The 23,055-nt window shown below is 29.3% G+C and overlaps 5 protein-coding genes across 6 annotated transcripts; 2 read left to right on the top strand and 3 right to left on the bottom strand.

Annotated features, from left to right (window-relative positions):
• Positions 1 to 1,232: 1,232 nt before the first annotated feature.
• LOC106785552 (DCN1-like protein 5) lies at positions 1,233 to 5,136 on the bottom strand. Its single transcript, XM_014746143.1, has 7 exons — positions 4,922 to 5,136; positions 4,729 to 4,835; positions 4,247 to 4,462; positions 3,248 to 3,386; positions 2,793 to 3,159; positions 2,503 to 2,710; positions 1,233 to 2,302 (listed from the first exon to the last, which is right to left on the bottom strand). Exons 4-7 carry the CDS (start codon positions 3,373 to 3,375, stop codon positions 2,217 to 2,219), a joined length of 789 nt encoding a protein of 262 aa, XP_014601629.1. The 5' UTR covers positions 3,376 to 3,386; positions 4,247 to 4,462; positions 4,729 to 4,835; positions 4,922 to 5,136; the 3' UTR covers positions 1,233 to 2,216.
• An 804-nt stretch (positions 5,137 to 5,940) lies between these two features.
• Positions 5,941 to 8,549, bottom strand: LOC106785558 (V-type proton ATPase subunit E). Its single transcript, XM_014746155.1, has 5 exons — positions 8,310 to 8,549; positions 7,718 to 7,893; positions 7,177 to 7,345; positions 6,871 to 7,054; positions 5,941 to 6,674 (listed from the first exon to the last, which is right to left on the bottom strand). The coding sequence occupies exons 1-5, from the start codon at positions 8,340 to 8,342 to the stop codon at positions 6,556 to 6,558; spliced, it is 681 nt and encodes a 226-aa protein (XP_014601641.1). The 5' UTR covers positions 8,343 to 8,549; the 3' UTR covers positions 5,941 to 6,555.
• Positions 8,550 to 8,936: 387 nt separating this feature from the next.
• On the bottom strand, positions 8,937 to 11,122 carry LOC106785673 (uncharacterized protein CG4449). Its single transcript, XM_014746318.1, has 5 exons — positions 10,736 to 11,122; positions 10,478 to 10,638; positions 9,984 to 10,313; positions 9,770 to 9,914; positions 8,937 to 9,692 (listed from the first exon to the last, which is right to left on the bottom strand). Exons 1-5 carry the CDS (start codon positions 10,806 to 10,808, stop codon positions 9,391 to 9,393), a joined length of 1,011 nt encoding a protein of 336 aa, XP_014601804.1. The 5' UTR covers positions 10,809 to 11,122; the 3' UTR covers positions 8,937 to 9,390.
• A 363-nt stretch (positions 11,123 to 11,485) lies between these two features.
• Positions 11,486 to 15,127, top strand: LOC106785566 (serine/arginine-rich splicing factor 7-like). Of its 2 annotated transcripts, none has more exons than XM_014746168.1 (4): positions 11,486 to 11,631; positions 11,901 to 12,280; positions 14,154 to 14,399; positions 14,687 to 15,127. In XM_014746168.1, exons 1-3 carry the CDS (start codon positions 11,623 to 11,625, stop codon positions 14,392 to 14,394), a joined length of 630 nt encoding a protein of 209 aa, XP_014601654.1. In that variant the 5' UTR covers positions 11,486 to 11,622; the 3' UTR covers positions 14,395 to 14,399; positions 14,687 to 15,127. The 2 variants fall into 2 exon arrangements, with proteins under 2 accessions (XP_014601654.1, XP_014601664.1); XM_014746178.1 differs by lacking the exon at positions 14,687 to 15,127 and adding an exon at positions 13,095 to 13,574.
• Positions 15,128 to 16,443: 1,316 nt separating this feature from the next.
• LOC106785499 (ankyrin repeat and protein kinase domain-containing protein 1-like) lies at positions 16,444 to 19,698 on the top strand. Its single transcript, XM_014746050.1, has 3 exons — positions 16,444 to 18,182; positions 18,391 to 18,734; positions 18,825 to 19,698. The coding sequence occupies exons 1-3, from the start codon at positions 17,239 to 17,241 to the stop codon at positions 19,385 to 19,387; spliced, it is 1,851 nt and encodes a 616-aa protein (XP_014601536.1). The 5' UTR covers positions 16,444 to 17,238; the 3' UTR covers positions 19,388 to 19,698.
• Positions 19,699 to 23,055: the final 3,357 nt, after the last annotated feature.

Below are 23,055 nucleotides of genomic sequence, written 5' to 3'. Positions count from 1 at the left end.
GACATCAATTGTAATATTCGTAATTTATCTTTGTATATCATATTTTATCATTTTTTTCAATGCTAAGATACTAAGAAATTATTTTATTGGAATATGGTGTATTGTATGTTTTAAGTTGTTGTAAAAAGTAATTTATTCATTCTGCATAATAATTAATTACAATTCACTTTTCTTTTTAAATGGCAGTAATATTTTAGCGCCTTATAAATGAACTTAGCTTCTTTATGAATAGTTCTTTTTTTTTATAACGTATATGTCTATATATAACTGTTTAATTTTTGTTATCAATTACAAATTACTCTTAATTAAAAAGATATGAGTTAGATTTTAGCCGTGTTTTTAATATTATGCGATATTATTTTTGTTGTACATATTCAAAAAATCAGAATATATACAGGATGCCCTAATTTTTGTCTGAAAAATTTTACCACCATATTTTATAAGTAAATATGAGAAACAAAATATTCTATGGGCTTTTCCTTAACTTTTTAATGAAGCACTTAAGAATCCATGTTTATAATAAACATCGTTTTTTTATTTTTACTTATAGAGTATACTGGTAAAATTTTGTAGAAAAAAACTGGGATAAAATGTAATAAAAATACACGTGTGCAGGAAGAAATGTACAAATATATATATGATAAGAAATTCAATTTAATTATTCAACTAATTTCATAATGGTGTTAATTATGATATTGCTATATAAGATAAATAAGATTTATTGAATATCAGCATTTTACGAATATTGCCGCATCAACAAATCTTACCGATCGAATCAAAGCAATTAATTATTTATCATTTCAAATATTTAATAACATATTATTCTTAAGTGATTATCACACATAATCATCGATGAAAATCGTAGTAAAAATGTATATCGCAGTATTCTAAGATTTATGATAACGTTATTACAAATCATAAGTTATAATTCGCAATAATACTAAATTAAATATTCATTTGCGATAGCTCGGCAACGATCATGAGTAATGATGATATGAATTCATTTTTTTTGATAAACGCTAAAGAATATCATCGTTACATCAATTTGCTTAAAAATTTATATCCTTTACATATTATGTAATTTAATAAATAGTACTTTTTCATTTTAAGGAGAACAAAAATGATCCCGTATATATTATACATATGAAAATTAAATTAATTCTCGTGTGCTTGTTATTATTGTGACTGATACTTTTTTTTTTTATTTAAACTCTAGATTTTTTTCTCTCCCCTTTTTTTTCTTTTTCTAAATACCACTGTTCATACTAAAATAATGAAATTAAGTGCAGGTTGAACGTTCATATTAATGATTTAAACAAATCAGAATTCAATTGCCTTTAATAAATATGATATTTTAATAAGAGCTCATTATACTAATTTACATTTATATAGGTAGCATCCGCAGGAACTACTTAGTTAATAGCACATTGTATTGACACTTCGTGGTACTGCCTTTTGAATACCAAATGCTATAATAGCACTAGTAGTAAAAGGGCAAAATTTCATTTTTTCTGAACCTACTCTTTAATAATGTTAATACATTTATTAAATGTGCCTAACTGTATTATAATACATATTTAAATTCGAAAAAATGTTGCGGATAATGCGTGTGTGTTAAGAAGTTTTAGCTGGATAATTTATTATAAAATAAAATATTAGTATGGATTCTAATTATTTATAGACAGAAATATTAAAAATGTATAGACAAATTACTTCTACTTATTTGTTTATATGAATTCATGCAGTTGCACATTATTATATCCAGGAAATCAAAAAATATTTACAATGATATTTAAAGTTCAATGCTGAGAAATAGCCAATTTTAGTGTGTTGTTGCCTTTTAGATTACTAGATATTATCCTTTCAATTATCTTTTATGAATTGCACAAATTATTTTTATATTAAAATAGTTTGTATCCTGAAGTGTTAAAGTTTTCTCTGCGATGAACTCTCGATAAACTGCGAATAGCGGTAAGCGATCGAAATGAATTTATAAAGAGTTAGTTTTCTTTTTTTTCTGAACAATCCTTGTAAGATTCGTAGCAAAAAAAGAATAATATAGAATGAGCTACTTACAATGCACTAGTATCATTTAATAAAAAAATAGTACACCACGAATGATGATAATTAAAATGCCGTGAATCATAACTTAACGAAAATTTCATTATTAACAAATATCTTGACGGAGATTTAGTGAACTATCTTAATAGAATGTTTCAGCTACCCCTTGCTTCTGTCGTTGATGCATCCTCGCCTCTCTGCATTTTTAACCATTCAACAAATTCATCAAGCATTACAGGCCCTAAAACAGAATATCGATGTAAAAACAATGCACAAATTTATTGGAAAAAAAACATCCTAGGAAAACATATAAAAAGAATATTAATATTAATAAGTAATATGTTATATATATGCATATATATGTATATATATACACGTTAATATGATTTCCCTTTGTTTATATTCTTCTTTAGGTAAAAAGAATACAATAACATCACTTACACGCTCCATCTAAATCATAATTAGATAAATCATGATAGATTGTACGAGAAAATTCTAAAATGTTGCACCATTGATCTTTGTTGATTACTTTGTACTTGGATTGATCTAGGAACTGAGCAAACTGCGTAAATAAAGGCCAATGCTTTCCTAGAAGTAATTGTAGCATTACTCTAGCAGTTTCCATATCCATACTACGTTGATCTTTATCCTAAAGTATGTAGACCAAAATAAAGTACAAATCCTCATACATATTTTGTTTCTTTTGTTGCAAATTTCATGGTTGTACATACCCTAGCAAAATCATAGGCATATCTGTAGATTCCTTTAAAAATGTGAGGATCATTTAACTGGTTCCTTAGGTATTCAAGCTTTTGTTGTATTTTATATATGGAATCACATTGTAACTCCGAAAGACCCTTTAACCATTCAGTCAAAGTAAAAAACCCCATTTGACGAGCATTCATTTTATAAGCAAGAACCAGCATCACTACATTTTCAGGTTCTACCCCAATGTCTTCGCAAAACTTTTCCATTCCTTCGGGGCCAAGAGTATCCGAATCATCTGGTGTTGTATATTCTCTAAACCAAGTTATACATCGTTTCTGAGAAAATGATGATGCACTTGACACATCTTCTGTTTTTGTATATCGTCTTGCTCTAAAATAATAAGAAAAATAAGAAATTTTTCCTTTACGAAGTGTCATATTAACAGCGCTTGTTAATGCGCAATGTAACCATCTTATACCCAGATGTATGGCGCAGTCGTTTTGATGGATGCCTTGGTAAACCCTCTTCATGGGCACTAGGTGACATATCAATTGATGTGTGATGATGATTTGTGCTAGAGGGCGCTCTACGCTTGCTGCGTGGCATCCCTCTCTTCGCTAAAATTACAATTTATTTTTAATGTCAGCGTATACAATGCATTTCAAGAGAAATATTTCATAATAAAATTTGAATATAATATAATCATTCTATACAATTGTCATTTGTATAAAAAGAAAGTAAATCAATGCTATGCGTAATATTTTTTATCGGAGTATGCATACACAAGTATAGAATGTAAAAAGTCATTGCTATAGAAATTCATTAATTTCATTATGACATATATACTTATGAATAAATTCAATAAATAATTTAGTAAAGATAGACCATTAAAAACTAAAAAAAAGACAAAAATAGGATTAACGAGTCACTTTTAATAGCAAATTTGTTTAGATATATGTCTGTGCTAAAAGACAACAACTTTTAATATTTTCAATTGATTCTATATTCAATTTAGTAAACATCTTTACACGTTACGTGCCACCTTGTTTTGTTGAACTTTCCAGTTAGGGTAAAATAATATATCAACTGTAGAAACACATGCTTGAACACAAAGTATACTTTTGGTCATTAGTAATAGATGTGACAATTAAAATGTTACTTTTAAAAAAAATACATTTGACATATAAACATAAAAATTCGAATGAAATATTAGTGATTTTTGCATAAAGTACAAAATAATCTTAGTACTTTATATTGCAAATCACTCAAAAATTTCTCTCAATTGATCTAATTCTATTAATAAATTGAAAAAAAAAATCTACAGTAATAAATTAATATTGAAAAAAATCCTTTATTTTTTTATATTAAACATAAAATATTTAACAATAACAGTATTCACACACACAGATAAAATGAAGTAACTAAAATGACTTAAAGAAATATTAGCTTGTTCATCATTAATAATGAAAGTTCTTACCACACAGCAGATGTAGATGTTATCGAGCAAATTAAGCCGACTGGATAAAATGCTAACGTAACTTCTTAATAATGATTAAACAGTCATATTCTTTTTCTATTATAGGAGAAAGATTGAGGTTAGGTGTTCCAAATGATTTTAACACCACGTACTTTTCGAGTCCTAATGTACTACTTTCGAGCAATTTGCACAACATGTGACGTAGCAAGCAAATACCTGAGATATGATAAAATAATGTATTTCAAAATTTATCCTTCGAAGATCTAATATTTTAAATAAATATATATTACGAATAATGAATACGAAAATCGAGATTGATAAATCGTATATATGATGTATATGTATGTATATGTGTATTAAAAATTATTGTGTTGAATAAATGTCAAAAATGTAAAAAAAAGACTAGACGATATTAAATGATCAAACAAATTTCCTTGAAATATATATAGAAATGTACAAAGAATCGAAGTGACCCTCCCTACCTTGTCTGACGAACGAACCACTAGAGCAATCGTAAAAGAAAACTATTTCTCTTATCCAAAATTTGACATTCAAAATAAGACTTTTATTTTCTTTGTTCAAGTTCCGTCTGTAGAAATAATATAATACATAGTGTAGCCAACGCTAATAAATATACTTTATTATTCGATTTAATTTTTGGACATAAATTACTACCTAAAATCTTCCCACCGTTCAAAATCTCTCTCTCTCTCTCTCTCTTCTTGCAAACTCCGTTTTATTTCATTTTATTGCCGTTTCAAGACAGCATGCCTTTTTACCAGAGATGCCAAACTTAGGAAAGCAATTGTTGCTACAGTGATGACAACTGTCAAGAAAAAAATTTATTTACGTTTCGATGACTTTTCTTTATCGATATTGTCGATATCATTCTTACCGCTAATTTTAAAATATTAATATTGTTATTCGATGTTATGAATCATATTTATCATTAAATACTCTTATTAACAAGCAGTTCGGTATAGAATACACCAGATGGCATTGACAGGATTTTTATTTTATATATTTTTAAATAACAATCTTTTTTGTCTTTTAAGATGCTTTTATACTATACTATTAAAAATGAAATTTTTATAGATGCATTCTATTACAATTATTGAATGATGATTCAAAATTATTATTATTATTATAATTTATTTATTGGTCATTTAATGCCAAATGACAACAGATAAGACATAATGACAACTGCTTTCTAGATATATTTTGAATGATTAGAACACAGTTTATATTACATAGTTACAAATGGAATACAATGTCATTAGTGCAATAATCTTTATATATATATATATATATATATACAATCTATTATTTTAAATAATATAATCTTTATATTTGTATACATAATAATCGATCAAATACTTTAATAAAATGATAGCAAAGTTATATACTGTTGCACACCACATCAAATACAACACAGAGTAAGATACCGATATATTAAACTAAAATAAACACCGATTAATTATTATCCGTTTTAACAATTTCTCTGCTATTAACATCAGAAAATTCAATATAATAAATTATTACTGTTTTAAATGAATATAGAATTGTTATCTATAGAGAAGAAGCATAAGTAAAGCATTCTTTAATTAATCAAACTATAATTCTTTTATAATGCTATCTTAAAATATGAATAGAACACATCCACGTTTAATGTTTGTTCATTTTTTATCTTTTTTTTTTTTACTTTAACAAATACCAATGTTGTTAACATTCAATACCATTAACTGGCACGATAATATTGCACTTATTGAAAAGCAGAATGTTCTGTTTAGTATTAAACTAGATCATCCATTGACTTCATTGTCCACATAACACTGTGCATGTACAGTAGAATTTTGTAACAATATGTTATATATCTTTTATGTATATGTATATCTATATGTATATAGCTAATATTTACCAGATTGTAGTATTTAACAATATGACGTTGTTACCCGTTGGAAAAATTTAGCTATATTAAAATGGAATTGTATTAGACTCGTGTATAATATATTTTATATTATTTCTTTCTATTAACAATACACAAGTCTTTGCTGAAACGATAGTAGTTTTCAATTTTATATTTTTTTTCTTCTTTCTTTTGTACAGAAAAACATGTTTCTTTAGAGCCAATTAAAGATAGAGGAAGTCACGATTTATATGACCAAACGTATCATACATGCAGTTTTATGCAAAAAAAAAGAAAAATATTGTCATATACTATTTTCTAACCTACACAATACATTTCAAGTGTTTACTGGTTGCTGCTTAAAAGGGAATGTATCAGTGAATTTCTGATGCAATTAATTTCCTTAATCGGTAAATTTGCGGTTAGGATTACTACCGAACAAAGCAGACCGAATTTCAGGTATCAGTTGTTGAGCAATTAGCTCTAACCGTGACTCCAAAGTGTTGTTGATCTTAATGCGACCTAAATTTTAAAATGATTTATTTAATATAATATTACTGATACTTTCTACAAATAATATTGATATAATCTCTTTCTTTTTAGTCAGATAGATAAGAAGTATATATTCTATATTATTTGAAATAAAAGTTATTTATAAAGAACAATTCGATATATTAATAACCTGTGAATAAACAGAATTAATGATTAATATTGTTACCTTTAGCCGTTAATAATTCAACGCCGCCACAACTTTCGGCAGGTAAGAAAGTTTCTTGATCTATTTTAAGAGAAGCATCTTTCTTTGTATTTACTTTATATTCTTGCTGTATAGAATCTATAAGAGAATCTACAATAGGAAGATCAACTTGACGAACACGGATAAAAACGTTAGTTTCCATAAGCTGTAAAAAATGATAAATAATATATTAATATTTCTAAAATTTATATTTTACATAGCGAAATGATTCAAGTCAAATAATATATACATTTTTAATTGTAAAAAAAGATAGCCTATCGATAATACCTGATAAAGACCTTGAGTGATTAATAATCTCAAAATTTGACCATATTTGCTTGGATTTTGAGTTACTTCACCTAATCTTTTTCTTGCTTCGTCGAGAACATTACGTACATGATCATCGCGAACTTTTAAAACTCTTAATCGAGCTTGGTTAAGCATATTTGAAGACTGACTGTAAGAATTTGTTTAATTTTACTATTAGAGAATATATTATAATACGTTAAGAATATTATCATTTAGATCTGGGCTTCTCAAAGTATTGATTGTCATTCTATATAGGGTCGTATAATTAAATTTTAGGAAAATTAAAAATTTAGTATGAACACTTGGCTTTATCGTTGATATATGATCAAATTTATATTTCTCTATACTCAGAGTCGAGAAAATGTTTGCTCGGATAAATCGCCAAGTGGAAAAGTTTGAGAAGCCTTGATTCAAATAGATTAAATACTTCTACCGCATGTTCTAATATTCCTAACATCAAGCGGAACAAGCATTTACAAAGTAATTATATGGAAGACGATAAAAACAAATTTGTACACACATTTTTTTCTGTAATTCGACTTGTTTCTCTTTCTTTTCAAAATATTCCATAATTTTAAGCCGTTGTTGTTGGACAAGACGTCCTTTTTCGATATTAAATTCTTCTTCGGCTTTGGCATCTATTTCTTCAGCCTTTTCATTGGCTTCCTGTTCTATGAAAGCCATCATATGGTTGATCTGCAATAATAAATTAATATTTTTTATATTCAACTTTTTTTTTAAAAACACTCAAATATTCTGCAAGAATTAAATTACTGAAATTATGTGACATTTCATGTGTTAAGTGTGTTGCATACAAAATTAGATAAAAATTAAATTTAAAAATACTGTGAATAGTTGAATATTCGATTTTCTTTTTCATCGTCCTCTTAAATACATTATCAATGCATTTTCCTAATTTTAAATTACATTAATATACATATAAACGCGTAAGGTAGTTTCAAATTTAAAAAAGATCGTAACGTATATTTAGGTACGTGAAAATTCAAAAATAACTTTATACGAGACAGACGTAGTCTGTCTTCCAATATTCCTTGCATATATGTTTTAAAATAATATCATTTTATCGAAAGAATTTGTTTAATTCTACGAACCTGTTTTTGTACATCAGCATCGCTTAGCGCCATGATCAGACTTTTTTGTTAATTTATTTAACGATAAATTACAATTGACAGGAACAGTTCTTATTTAAGAGACGAATTTAATTCAGGAGCTCGATGAGAGTCAACGCCTATTCACAAAATCGTGATGCCGTTCTCGCGTAACGACGGTCATATGACTGTAATTTGTTCTGAAATTTACCACAACAGCGCCGCAATAAGGGAAACTGACAGTGGCACCAGGCAAAAAACGTGAGAATAGACAGTAACCCTTTTACCGATCAAAATTAAGGTGTGTGTGTGTATATATAATATAATTCAAATAAAGGGTTTACTATTGCCAGATTGTTTTAACATCTTGACCGATATTATTGAATGCTTATAATTGTAAAAATTGAATGAACGTCATGTATAATTAAAAAATACTTTAAAGTAAAAAATACACTATTTACCAATTAAAGATTTTAATGGTAAATGTAATTTTATTACATAAAGCTTTGCTATTTTGTCTGCAAAATAAAATTAAAATCTTTTATTATTCTTAATTTATTGTATTTTTTATTTTCTATGTTTGATCATTATGTATATCTTTTTTTTTATAGGAACATTTGTTTGTAGGAATAAAAACAGTCATTTTTATTAAATTTTATCAATTGAAATTAATTTTTAAAAATGATTCTCTAAAAATTGCTACTATTATAATTAACAATAAATGAAAACGAGATTAAATAGTCATATAAATAAAAGTTCCTGCTTTCCATTCATGCATCATAAACAAAGTCATACTGTATGAGTTAATTACAAAGCGAATGTACATTTTACCATGAAGCAAATAAAAAATAAGATATTAAAATGCAATATAATCAGCTAAAATACACCCCCCTTAATTTTTACAAAATTTTTAAGACTATAGTTATCGGTAGTACACAATGAGCATCAGATGTCTGTTGTCTATAGTTCACTGAATTTTCACTACTACTTAACAGTACTTAACAAATACTTTTTCGATTTCTAGTCTTCTATCAGTTCGATCATTAATAGTATTGAAAGAGTTGATAATGACATAACAATTATATTAATTTTTGGTGATGCGAAGATCGATACATGCTTCTTGTTCAAGATCTAAACTTTCTGGCGTGTCGCTGTTATTTATGGGATCCCCATCGAAATATAATTTAATATTAGATTTTTCAACGCCCCATTCACGAGCGCAACTGGCAATTAATATTTGAAATTGTTGATTTTTCTTAAGCGGAATCACCATAGATTTCTTATTTGCAGTTTGTACTTTGATTTGACATATATCTTCTTCTATGATTTTTTGTTGATTTTGATGATCATTTTGAGAGATTATACTTGCATCTACAATTCCTCCTTCTAGAAAAAACAATAATTAAAATAAAAAAGAAGAGATAATAATATAATTTTATTTAATCAATTTTATTTATACGAACCAAGAATATCTATGATCGAAAGACCCAAAGATGAAGGAGTATCTGCTAGGTTTATATGTTTGTCCTTCTTCATGATTAAGATTTGCTCTATGGAAACATTCTCCATATCTGCAAAGTACTGAAAAACTTTCCTGAAATTCTCGTGCTATAAAAAAGATTATATAATTAGTAAATAGATTTTTATTTGCCCTGTAATGCATAAAACCAATCTTACGTTGTTTATATTTAAACGGTGAATGGCTTTGGATCTCCATAAAATCTTAACATTTACATCAAAATCTTCACGTTTTTCTAAGTCTTCTACATCTTCTTTTAAGTCTATTACATCTTTTTTTAAGTTTATTACATCTTTTTTTAAATCTTCTACATCTATTATTAAATTTTCTTCCTCTTCGCTACTACAATTTAAAATTATTACATTATCCACCTTTGTTCGGTTTTTTACATAAGATCTTGTGTGAATAACATTTTCATCTGGCACGGATATAATTTTTAAATTGTTTTCTACGAATCCTAAATCTTCAGTTAAATCGCAAGTACTGAACTGTAAATAATAAATGTAAGTAATTTTTAATAAATGTTGTATAACGAAGATAACAACAACGATAATTATAATAATAAAAAAATAACAAATAATACAAACAATATGAATAAGATCAAAAAATATTTATGTTTATAATAATAAAGATAAAAAATGTAAGATATTACAGAATCTTCTGTATTTTTTGATCTTCCTCTGCTTTTCCCTCTTCCTCTACCTCTTCCTCTACCTCTTCCTCTTCCTCTTCCTCTTCCTCTTCCTCTTCCACTACTTTGATTTTTATTTGTTTGTAATTCTCTATGATTTGTCACGACTTTGTTTTGTAACGCTACAATTATTTAACATTTTTTACATTACTAAGAATTTTGTAAATTTTACATACATTAGAAATTTATAAATAATTAATAACATATACTTAAATATACCTTTTAAACGTGCTACAGAATTAACGTAATCATCATCATCCTCAGAAGAACTCTCCAATTCTATGCTGCTCATTATTTTGATCTGTTTTAATATTTACACTATCATTATATAAATTTAATTACTGTAAACGGAACATAAAATGTGAGTATCTAATATTGTGCTTGATTTGTGTTTTTCGCATTAATCTTTATTTTTTTTTATACTTATAACATATGTTTTATCTTATTCTTTTTCCTTTCTTATTAAATGATTAATGCTCAATATTCAACTAAATAAAACTACAATATAATTACAATAAAATATCTATACTTCAAAAATTGAAAAAATGCATTATTGACACACAACGACTGACTACTGCAACAAAGTTTGAGTACACGTTTATGGTAATCGTTTTTACATCTTTCAAATCTTTAACCTCATTTTCATTGTAAATTGACCAATTGTAAGAAACATTTTTTGAAACTGACGAATGGCGATTTGCGATTATTCCCTAGAAGTTTTGATTGAAACTACTAGTTTTCATTATTTTTATTTAACTTATTTGATATTTTAGACATTTTAATATTTAAAAATTATAATTTTTCTATAATATTACAAACTTTTTATTAATTGTTAAATAAAATCATTAAAAAAACACGTCAATGTGAAATAATTAAAAATACATTGACCAATAATATTCGATAATAGTGTAATAGTGATTTTCATTAGTATAATTCCCTAGTTTCTCTTCCTTTGTTAGAAACGTAACTTTATAATGTTAGCTTTTTTTTCAATCCTCTTAGAATCAATGTTCTAACCGATAAATGTTCGATTTTCTTCTGTAAAACAGAAAACTAATTACTTTTCTAAAAGATTAAAAGGAACCTATTTGAAGAAATAATTCAATATGATGAAGGTATGGATTTTGCTATTATCACGATACATATATCATAATTAGACTACAAAAAAGGAAAAACTTAATAACGCCTTTACGATTACATTAAAATTTGATAATTTACCGTTATAGAAGTTTTATGTAATTTAGGATGAAATTGAGATACTTTAATTATTGATCCGCATCACACGATTTATGCAAAATTTAGCTTTAATTAAGTAATTTTTTTAATTTACTTTTAATTTTACGTATATCTTAATTATAATTAAGACTATGATTAATTTATTTAGATGTCAAGATATCCTTCGGACTGCAAAGTCTATGTTGGAGATTTAGGAAGCAGAGTAACTAAACAAGAATTACAGGATGCTTTCTCATTTTATGGACCGTTGAGAAGTGTCTGGGTTGCCAGAAATCCTCCAGGATTTGCTTTTGTTGAGTTTGATGATGCTAGAGACGCAGAAGATGCTATTAGAGGCCTGGATGGTCGTACCATATGCGGAAGACGTATTCGAGTGGAGCTATCGAATTGCAAAAGGTTGAGAGATAGAGGTTCATCACGACGAAGTGTAGCAAGACCATTCCATCCTGAAGACAAATGTTATGAATGTGGTGAAAGGGGTCATTACGCAAGAGATTGTCCTCAACACAGAAGTTCTCGTAGAAAACGGTAATATTACTAATTTAATGCAGTTACAATTACAGCTCTATGTCATGGGTATTGATATATGTAGGTATACAGATTGCATTTATTTTATTTAAATAAAATGCTATACTTTAACTCTACTAGATATTATATTAAAAATTATGAATAGGTCTTTAAAATCTTTCAATATTAATGGTTTCTTGTAATTTGTTTTGCATTATAAACACTTATTGATGCTTAAAAAATTTATTCTTTACATATTGTAAACATATATTTCATTTAAAGTACTTTTATTTTGCAAACATATTATCGTAACATTGAATTATATATTTCTCTGCATACCTATATATTATCATTGTAATCATATAAAATATATTAATTTAATTGTAATATATTTATAAGATGCACAATATATATTCATTATTCATATTATATCTATAAAGTTAATAGAAATACATATTTTTTTTTTTAAATATATAATTATTTTCTAAATTCACGAAATTTAATCTCAGGGAAAGACATTTAGTAATTGAACCTAGTAAACGTCTATCTCAATAAGAATGTCTCGTAGATTTGCTAAAAAAAAGAAATTATGGATCAGAAGAAGAATATCATAAATATTCTCTCTCTCTCTCTCTCTTTCTCTCTCTCTCTTTCTCTCTCTTTCTCTCTCTCTCATGCTACATTTCTAATACAGTTACATTATGGAATTAATAAGTAGTAAGAAATCGACAAAGATAAAACCATTACTTCATATCAAAATGATGAACACTACTTAAAAACAATGGTTGAGATAGCGAAGAACTTTGTCGATGTAACAATGCCCAATTATTTATAGGAGATGCGGCTGAACAGGCATACACATGAGAAATGTGTTGCTACTGTGATTCTCGCGAGATTCGCCTTGGGTTCACTTTGTGACACACTGCGTAGTTACAGCGTAGAGCACTCACCTACTTTGGGTTTCCTTCTGCACTCTACGAGCGAGAGAGGCAAACACGGCCGACGGAGTGGCTAGTTCTGCGCACTACGATACTTCCACTGACCACTGACATCACCCTAGACAGAGAGTTAATGCACATCGGCACTTCTGGTAGCCTGGCCTTCTTCGTTCGACTTACTGTTTGTGCCTAGTCGTCGTCATAGTACCTAGTGGTCACTGAGAGACAACGTTTTAGCCGTCTCGTCTAGCCACTCTTCGTCCGTTCATCTGACCCTCGCGTGATTTCATCTGCATACGTGCTCATCCGCTCTCCCTTCCTGGCATTGCCATCGCGTGCTCTACGACTGTGTCTGCTATATGCAGACAGGAAAGATGGTACATAATAGAATAGTAAACATATTTTGATCGATCGTTAATACAATTCATTTCGCCAATTTAATAAAAGGACATCGATAACAATTGTTAGCTCAATTTTATGGTATTAATAAGATATTAGCTCGATTTGAATAAATAACATTATAAAAACGTGGCATCTCTACTATGGTATGGGTAGGATTTGTTTTAATCCGGCAGTAGTAAAATTACAATTTTCTCGACATTGTTTTATACTTATACTTGTATATAGTTGTACATAAACCATATGAAAGGAGGTAATCACAGGTGTTGGTAATAACGAAATTAATGAACAGTTACAAGGTGGTCAGCTAAGGCTATGCTATTATAAATTATTGACTGATATATTAAAGATCGTTTACACGTGGATAAACGTGATCTAAATAACTAATCTCGTATCTTCAATGGACGAGATAAATTTTTGGGTTGATATTAATATTTAGGTACAACTTTGTTTCAGGAGATATTTATAAAGTATAACTACGAAATAAAAAAGGATATCTTTAAAGTCCAGGCAAAAAGACTGATATTATCATTATTTTAATTCGATATTATTTATAGGTCTTACTCAAGGTCTCGATCACGGTCACGTTCCCAATCCCGATCACGCTCACGTTCACGCTCACGTTCAAGATCTCGAAGCAAACGTTCAAGGACACGTTCGTCTTCCCGCAGTCGTCGATCCCGAAGCAAGAGTGGCCACGCCAAAGACAAATTTCGCAATAAGAGGAAGTCGAATTCTAAGGATCGTAGCCCACGACGAACTAAGTCTAGAACAGCATCTAGATCACGGAGTAGATAGATATGGTAAGTACATTTCATTTTGTACCTTTAATAATTTTTTTAAATGCATTCGAATTTATCATTCTTCCATCTATCCCATCTCTGATAATATAATATTAATGGAAAGAGCGGATGGATCCGAATGTATTATATAATACAATAAATTTTCTAGCATCTCTCGTTTTCTTTATTAATTTGATTATCTACAAATTTTAGTAGTTTAATAACCAGATAAATATTTTAGAATTTCTATTACGTGAGAATATAATGTTGTACTATTTATTCATTCATTGTTACATGTTATCTTACAGTGGACGCGGGTTAAAGAAGTTGAAGACCTACTTCCTTGAAATAACCGCGATCTAAGTTACACTTAGATTATGTAAAAAAATAATTGATACATATACTTTACTCTTTTACTATATATTAAGTATGTATTTTCTTGTTCTTTAAACAATTATAAGATCGTATAGGAAACGTAATTTTTTACTAAACCAAAATGAAATATAAAGTTACTTTCAAGGCATGTGTACTATTAATTATTGCATACTTATCGGTAACGGTCAGAAAAAAAAAATAAATTTTCATACACACACAAAGATTAAAAGAAAATTATTATTCTTAATATTATCCGACGATATTAAAAGAAAGTTATTATTTCTAATATTCACAATGAAACGCTTTAATCTCATGGAAATGTATTTATAATTTACGTGTATTAATACAGATTTTTAATAATAATTGTAAATTTATTTCGCGTTTGTTTTCTTTTAAATATCGTTCACGTTATAACAAATATTTTACGAGAGAAAAATAAAACAAAGGAACAAACAAAATATATAGCTCGAAAAAAAGTTACACATGCATGTCATCTTGCAAGGGTTCACTTAAAACTTTTTTTTTCCCAAGCAGTTGGATTAATTTCATGCATGTTGTGCAGTTAGTTGCATGCTATAATAAAAATTTATCCGGACCAAAACTTAAATTTTACATTGGAATCATTTGTAAAATAAGAACAAAAGTGAAAGTTAGTCTAATAAATAGTTTCAATTTCATGGATACAAATTATATATTTACTTCTTCCTTTTTTTTCTTCTTTATATTTAATAAATATTATTTATATTAGAAAAAGAAAGAATGATTATATTTTTGTTAAAGATAAGTGATCAACAAGATAGAGAGCGTGCATTCTGTTCTTGCACTTGACTTCTACAGTATGCCCTTGATACAACTTGCATTGTCAGGAGAAAAAAGAAGTCGAAAGGAACAAGAAAAGAGAAACCAGTTACAAAAAAAAAAAAAAAAAAAAAGAGAAGATAGGCGAACATATGGTTCCGATACGTTCCGGAGTTTCTTTCATGGGCTTCTTCGTTCATTGCCGACGATATACATACATATACGAGTCGAACATAAAAAATAGAAAAGGAAAATAACGACACAACGAAGTATCCCTTTAAGTCTTTCTTATGTTTATATTCCTACGAAGAAACCGGTTTTATTTCATGTCTGTGCAGGACGAACTTCCCTCAAAGTGAAAAAAAAGAAATAACCGGCGGTTCATTTACTATCTTTCTCCTTGCTCTCTTCTGTGCATGAGCGTTTTCCTAAGGTGGTACGCATGCGTGCACGACGAGAACGTTTCTTACGTTCCTCGAATCTGGCGCCTAATATCTCCCATAAGATTTCTTCGGGAAATAATAACAGCTGAGGAGAACAACGAAGACTTGCAATTGGGAATAAACATTTCTACTTCGTGTATATTTTACGTTTACACAATATATTTGAAATTATTTATGTATATATATATATATATATATATATAGGTCTGAAGTTTTTATTAATAATGGGGCGGGTTGAAATGTTATGAGCTTTTACAGTAAAAGAAAAAAAACAAAAGTTCTTTAAAAAATGAAAGTTAGTTGGAGCGAAAAAAAAAACAAAATGGTTTCTATATTAAACTCACAAATTGTTTAACCGTTTCACGGTTAAATATATATNTATATATATATATATATATATATATATATACAAATAAATTTTTCTATAAAATTTTATGATCTCATAGTATAATAATAATATAATGGTTCAAATATGAGAAAACTGTCTAGCATAGATTATTATCATTCGTCACTCTAACCGGAATGAAGAAATTGCTATGGTGGTAGGAGAAGTAAAAAGCGGAGGAAAAGAAAGAAAGAAAGAAAGAATGATGCTCGAGGGCGATCTAAGAGAGAGAGAGAGAAAGAGAGAGACAAATAGAGAAGGGAGAAAGGGAAAAAAGGAGAGGAGAAAGAAGGGGGTGGGAGAGGAGAAGAAGAAGAAGAAGGAATATCTACGTTTGTAGCCGTCGCTGCTGAAGGAGAAAGATCCTCATTCGGTTTTCAGTCACGTTCACGCGATGCTACTCTCTTCTCGTATTTCCTCTCATTTATTATTTGTTTTTTTTTTGCATGCGTGTTGAATCTCTCATTGATTATATTTATATTAGCAAATCGAATATATCGCACCTATACTAGTAGCTAAGAGTGTCCTTTTTTGACGGACGTTAAAGAAAGGAGCGAAAAATAAAATCGTGTTGCCTTACTTATATTTTACCGAGAGTTTAAGAAGGGGAAAAAGAAATCTAAAAGGAAGGGAGGAGGAAAGGGAAGGGAAGGGGAAGAGGAAGGAAGAAAGAAAAGAAAACAAAAAAGAAAGAATAGAAATTGAGCGCGTGATACACATTAAAAGGTGTTAGCGCCACAATTGGTAAGAATTCTCATCGGTGGCGATAATTAAATAGTATCGGTGAGCGTATATATTACATGCGCGCGCGCGCGCGCGTGCGCGCATTTTGGTGAGGGAGTTGCGCGTGTGCGCAACGATGACCGCGACTTATGCGAACGGAACGGCTTCGTCGGCGGCACCGAGTGTAAACGGTTCCGAGGAACGTAAAACTACTACGTGGATGTTCCAAGAAACGCGCGGAGATAAAAGTTCGGTAACTGCCGCGAGGGTGAGCCACGAAGAAGGGGTAGTTGGTGCTGAAGAGGAGGTAGAGGAGAAGGGTGCTACTGCTGCACAGCTGGAGGAATTCTTGAGGACAATGAAGAACGAGATCGAACGAGATAATAACTCGATAACAACGATCGATTCTCATTATCCTTCTTGTAATAATCGGATACAATCCGATGTATCGTCCGAATTAATTGTCGAGACCGAGGAGAAAGATAAAGATGAGGATATTAAAGATAACGAAGAATCTTCGTTTAATTGTTTGGAGAACGTTGAACAGATTATTTCTATTTCGGCCGTGGATCATCTAGCCGAACGAAAATGTTTGAACGAAAGGGATCTATCTTCGCAAAGCAAAGATCTTTCTTCTTCTAATCGGATTAATTTGCACCATAAATCAATCGGAATTGATGATGGATCATCGTCATCGTCATCGTCATCATCCCTAGAAAATTTACGAAGATCCATCGAGAAGGATTTGACGATCGTCGAAGATATTGAAAGTTTCAAATCCAAAGGGATCGTACGTACCTATGGTACCTTAGAAATTACCGATAATACTACTATCGTAGAGGAAAAGAAAAAAGATGATGAAGAAGAAGTACAAAAAGAAATACTTCATATTAATGATCAATCTTATGATCCAGAAACTGAACTAGATTTTTACGAGGTCGTACGAGCAGGAGATGCGAAGTGTGTCGCGACACTTCTTGCAACTGGTCGAGTCCAGAATCTTGACGAACCGGATTGGAACGTCTCCGGTGATCCTCCCTTGCTGGTTGCTGCAACAAATCATTGTCTATCTGTACTTAAGTAAGTATCTTTTTTTTGCTGTTGTACTGTTTATATTAACCGTACGCATTCCATGGAGGGCAAAGGTCAATCTTAATTCTTGACTATTACGTAAGATTCATGAGAAAGATCTTCTGACGTTTACATCTTTGCCGCCAGCATATTTGAATGACAAAAGTTTAAATTATTATGATATTTTTTTTAATTTCTTAATTTTTCTTTTGACCAGCATATTATTAGCCAACGGATGCGATCCAGGCGTCCGTTCTCCTCGCGGAGAAACTGCATTACACAGAGTCATACTCAACGGAGGACCAGGGAACGTATTAAATTTCGTGGGAGAGCTTTTAAAACATGGTTGCCCTGCGGGAGTTAAAGAAGCCGGGGGTGGATTAACGGCATTGCATGTTTTAACGAGACAACTGGCCCATGCCCAAAGTTCCAAGAGCCTCCATCATGATTATGAAGCTGCGCTTAAGACGCTCGATTTATTGGCAAAAGCGGGACCAATTAATGCAAAAGATCATCAAGGTCGGAGCGCGTTACATATTTTGGCGTCCTCTACAGTATTCGGTAGAGAAAACTATTTATAATGTTTAAATTGAATATTTCAACTTATCACATTCATACTTTTCATTTAAATAAAGCTCTTCTTTTTTATAGATAATAATCACAGAACAGAGATAGAAGCGTTGATAGAAACTTTATTAGCGGCAGGAGCGAATCCTGCTTTGAAAAATGATCGTGGAGAAAGCCCGTTGCACGAGTGTCTCGAGTGTGGTGCATTGAACACTGCACTTTTGTTGATACCACACACGCCACCCGGTATAATGTCACGTTACGGCGAAACACCGTTGCATATCGCCTCGAGAAAGAACTATGTTGATATGGTAGCTAAACTGTTAGAACACGAGGAGGATCCTAGCGTGCAAGACGCTGGCGGCAATACACCCTTACATCTTGCTTCTGCTAGAGGCTTTCATCAGACAGTTTCTCTCTTAGTCACATCGCCTCTCGCACAATTGGAAAAGAAAAATCTAGATGGTCTAACGGCACTTCAAGTTGCCGCCGAAAGTGGTTTCGTCAACGCTGTCAAACTTCTTCTTAAGGCTGGAGCTGACCCAACCCAAACAATACACTATTGCTCAACAACTCTGCATCGTCATCCAGATATTTCAATTTTAATAGATCACGAATTAACGAGACGTCGTCAACTTGCTGCTTGATTATACCTACGATTGATGATAAACCTTCAAGGTTTTTTTTTATTAGACTTGCTTTCACATTCACTCTGAATTTGTCTGGTTGTTTAACAACTGGTGCCATCATTTCTTGCTAAATATTTTATTAACAACTGTTGGCATTCTATTATATTATTTCAAATCTTATTGACACTATCACAATGTTTTTAAACTGATGTGTAAACCAATAGCATAACGCATTTTATTAAAACAACATAATGCATTTTTCATTAAATTGTGTGCATAAGAATTTCGTAATGACATTAAATTACTCAATAATAAAAAGATTTAATTATTCAATTGAATACAAGAAAGATTATATATTATATATAAAATAAATCTAGTTTTTTAATATTTTGCAATGTGGATTACATTGTATTCTTTTCTTTTTATTTTTTTTTTTTTATATATTAAAGAACAAAGGAAAATGTAAATTTCTGTTAATCAGTATATATAATGTATCTCTGTCAAAAGTCTCACAGCCTTTAAACGTGATCGCTGTATATATTACATTCTTGCTCAATGTATTCTTGCATCATACTTATTTACAATCTCTTAAGTTATCATTTTGTGAGCATATTTCAGTTGAATATTTTGCAAATCAATAATATAAGAATTCTAACAGTGATGATCGTAAGATTTATCGTCAAGAATATTCAATTTTTTTCATTCACGTATTCTATTACGTTAACATGCCAAGTAATTATACAAAAAATGTTGTAATATTTGTTAAACATAGATATTTATTAAAAATAAATCGCGGTTCGATGTGCATTTGAAAGAAGCACATATTTTAGGTAAAATATTGGCCGTCGTTTAATTATAGCTTATACATTTTTGTTCCAACATATTTTTCATTTTCTTTAAATTATAAAATTTCATCTTATGACTACCTTAAAGATTCGATAAAGTTAAACATGATACATAAATATTAAAATAACCAAATTTTGCAAAAATAAAATGTAGCAATTCTTAATATTGAAGAAATTAAAGCTGCTTAATTGATGTAATATTGTTGCATATTTATAATTATATGTATAGTTTAGAGTGCTCTATAGCAGGGCTTCTCAAAGTAAAATTGCATCAGGGTTGCTAAACTAAATTTGGAGGTAGATACAATTTTAGCAAAACTAAAAAATTTGTGGATGCACAACAACCGACAATGAATTAAAAAATAGTTTAGCAATATTACGCGTATAGTATGTCTGTGGGTTTATGATGGTGAAAGATAAGATAATATAGAATCCATCCCAGGAACGCGAAAATATTTGTTCGTGTAAAAGAGGTTGCTAAATGGAAAAGTTTTAAAAGCCTTGCTTTATAGATGGTTTGTATATAAAGTAAATTCAATATAGATATATATACGAATGATCGTGTATGCAGCTATATATGTATATGTTACCGTCCAAGTCGGAAATCAGTCATTGCTAGTAATTCTTCGGCATTACTATGAATGCAAAGAGCCTTCAGACGAAATCGGAAATTGAAAAATTCTTCCAGTTTTTCCTAGGCATCGAACATAATACTTTGATATTCTATAGAATATCAAATTACTATTTAACAACGTTGAAAAGAATACATTCTCGGGCACAGACACACACAGCTATACGCAACCCCTTCCCCCAAAAACTTTTCAAAGAAATATCAGAGATTGCAATGCTGTAAATTGTACATCTTTGCAATTTCTTTGAAAAGTTTTGGTAAATATTTTTTATACTAAAAGTGAATAGATTTTAATGAAACTTATTATTTTTCAATTTCCGACTTCGTCTGAAGGCTCTTTGCATTCATAGTAATGCCGAGGAATTACTAGCAATGACTGATTTCCGGCTTGGACGGTCACATATACACATGGTTGTCATTTCTATAAATCGAGCATCCCCTTCATTTTTCTTTAAATTTATTTTACTCAGAAAAAATAAAATTAAAAACTTCCACATTTAATATTTGGGGCGTTTGAAAATCTATACTAATTAAAAATTCATAATGTAATGAAATCTGTTTCGGCACAATTAAAATATTTATGACTATTTGTACATTTACAATAAATATTATCGTTATAACATCGTCGTACAGAATTCATTCTTTAATCACATTTTTATTGTTTTGTAGATTAATAATTTTTCTTTTTTTTTTTCTTCTTTACATTCGTTAAGAAAATACTACATGTATCAAAATACAAATTATTGAGATGAATAATATTGGTTGTAAATAGCATAACATTTAGTGCAATGAAATGTATCAATTGTTTCAATTATTATTCTTACGTTATACTACTATCTATGAAACTAATATGTTAATATACGAAATATTATTATTGAATAATAACAAATTATATCATTTACTTATAATCATATATTTTTTGATCAAAAATACTGGATAAATGGTAAAATTATTTATATAAAATAAAACGTATATATGATATTTAAATTGAAAAATTGTTTTTTTTTCAATGTAAAAGACGAATTTTTAAACTCGTTAATATTACATTTCTTTTGTACAATTTTACGGAGCTATAATAATCAAATTTATATGCCGTTGATGACTAAACAACATTTAAACATACTAAAGTAATTTGATCTAATGATAAAAATACATAATAAAGTTTTTTGTCATTAGATAAAAGTACAAACAACAACTAGTAATATCTAAAGTTTTTGGTTTATAATATTATGAATAATTATATTATTCACACACAATTAATATTATGCATGTAATTTCTAAATGGACAGAATAAAAAGCACAATGTTCGTTCGTATGCGTATATGCAACATATATGTGCGTGTATAAATAACTTTGATCGTACAAATGATACTTTTAACTAGATTTTTGTTTTTGCCCATACTTGAGAGCAGCCAAGATTTTTACAACGTATTACAATATTTCTAATTTCTTTAAAGATATTTATATTTGCGTTTAAAACGAATCATTAATTATGATGTGATTACTTAATATTTTACGAAAAGTTAATGAATATTTCAATCTCTAATTTGATGCATTTTGTTTTTCCCCTCAATTCTTTCTCTCTCTCTCTCTCTCTCTCTCTCTCTCTTTCTCTTTTTATCTTTCTCCCTTTTGTGCATAAATACGTACACGTTATACAAGGCCATTTGTTGTATGAAAATGTTTAACATTTTATGTAGACTTAACGAAGATCTTGTCGTTATATATTAGTTTCTTCATTTAAATATAAAATTCCCCGAACATGCCTGCCTTAAAGTTCAGCAAAAATGCATAGTACTTAAGTTAGAAAACCTGTCGCAGTTGATGATCGTTTAATATATTATCGGTTGTACCTCTAAATATATTAAACGATCCTCAACTATGCCTTGTTACTTCTTCATTCATTTCAATAGTATTTTTAACTGATTTCAAGTATATTCTTCAACTACAATTTAAATACATGCATTTGCGTGCGCGTGTGTGTATTCATGCAACGATTATACGTTAATGTAAATTAGAATATATTATATTAACAAATTCACTACCACTATTTGATATTTAAACATTTAACGCATTAAAAACAATGAATATATGTTTTTTTTTTAACTGACAATAACATCGATATAACAATTTTCAATTAAATTTTCATCTGTAAAACATTTACGGTAACATATCCAACGGCTTCGTTTTTTCATTCAAGCTGAATCATA

This window comes from Polistes canadensis, unplaced genomic scaffold, assembly GCF_001313835.1.
Source record: "Polistes canadensis isolate GaletaPanama2010 unplaced genomic scaffold, ASM131383v1 scaffold_2, whole genome shotgun sequence".
In the NCBI taxonomy this organism is placed as follows: Eukaryota; Metazoa; Arthropoda; class Insecta; order Hymenoptera; family Vespidae; genus Polistes; species Polistes canadensis.
The sequence above is the reverse complement of the archived record's forward strand: the minus strand, read 5'-3'. Positions and strand labels throughout refer to the sequence as shown.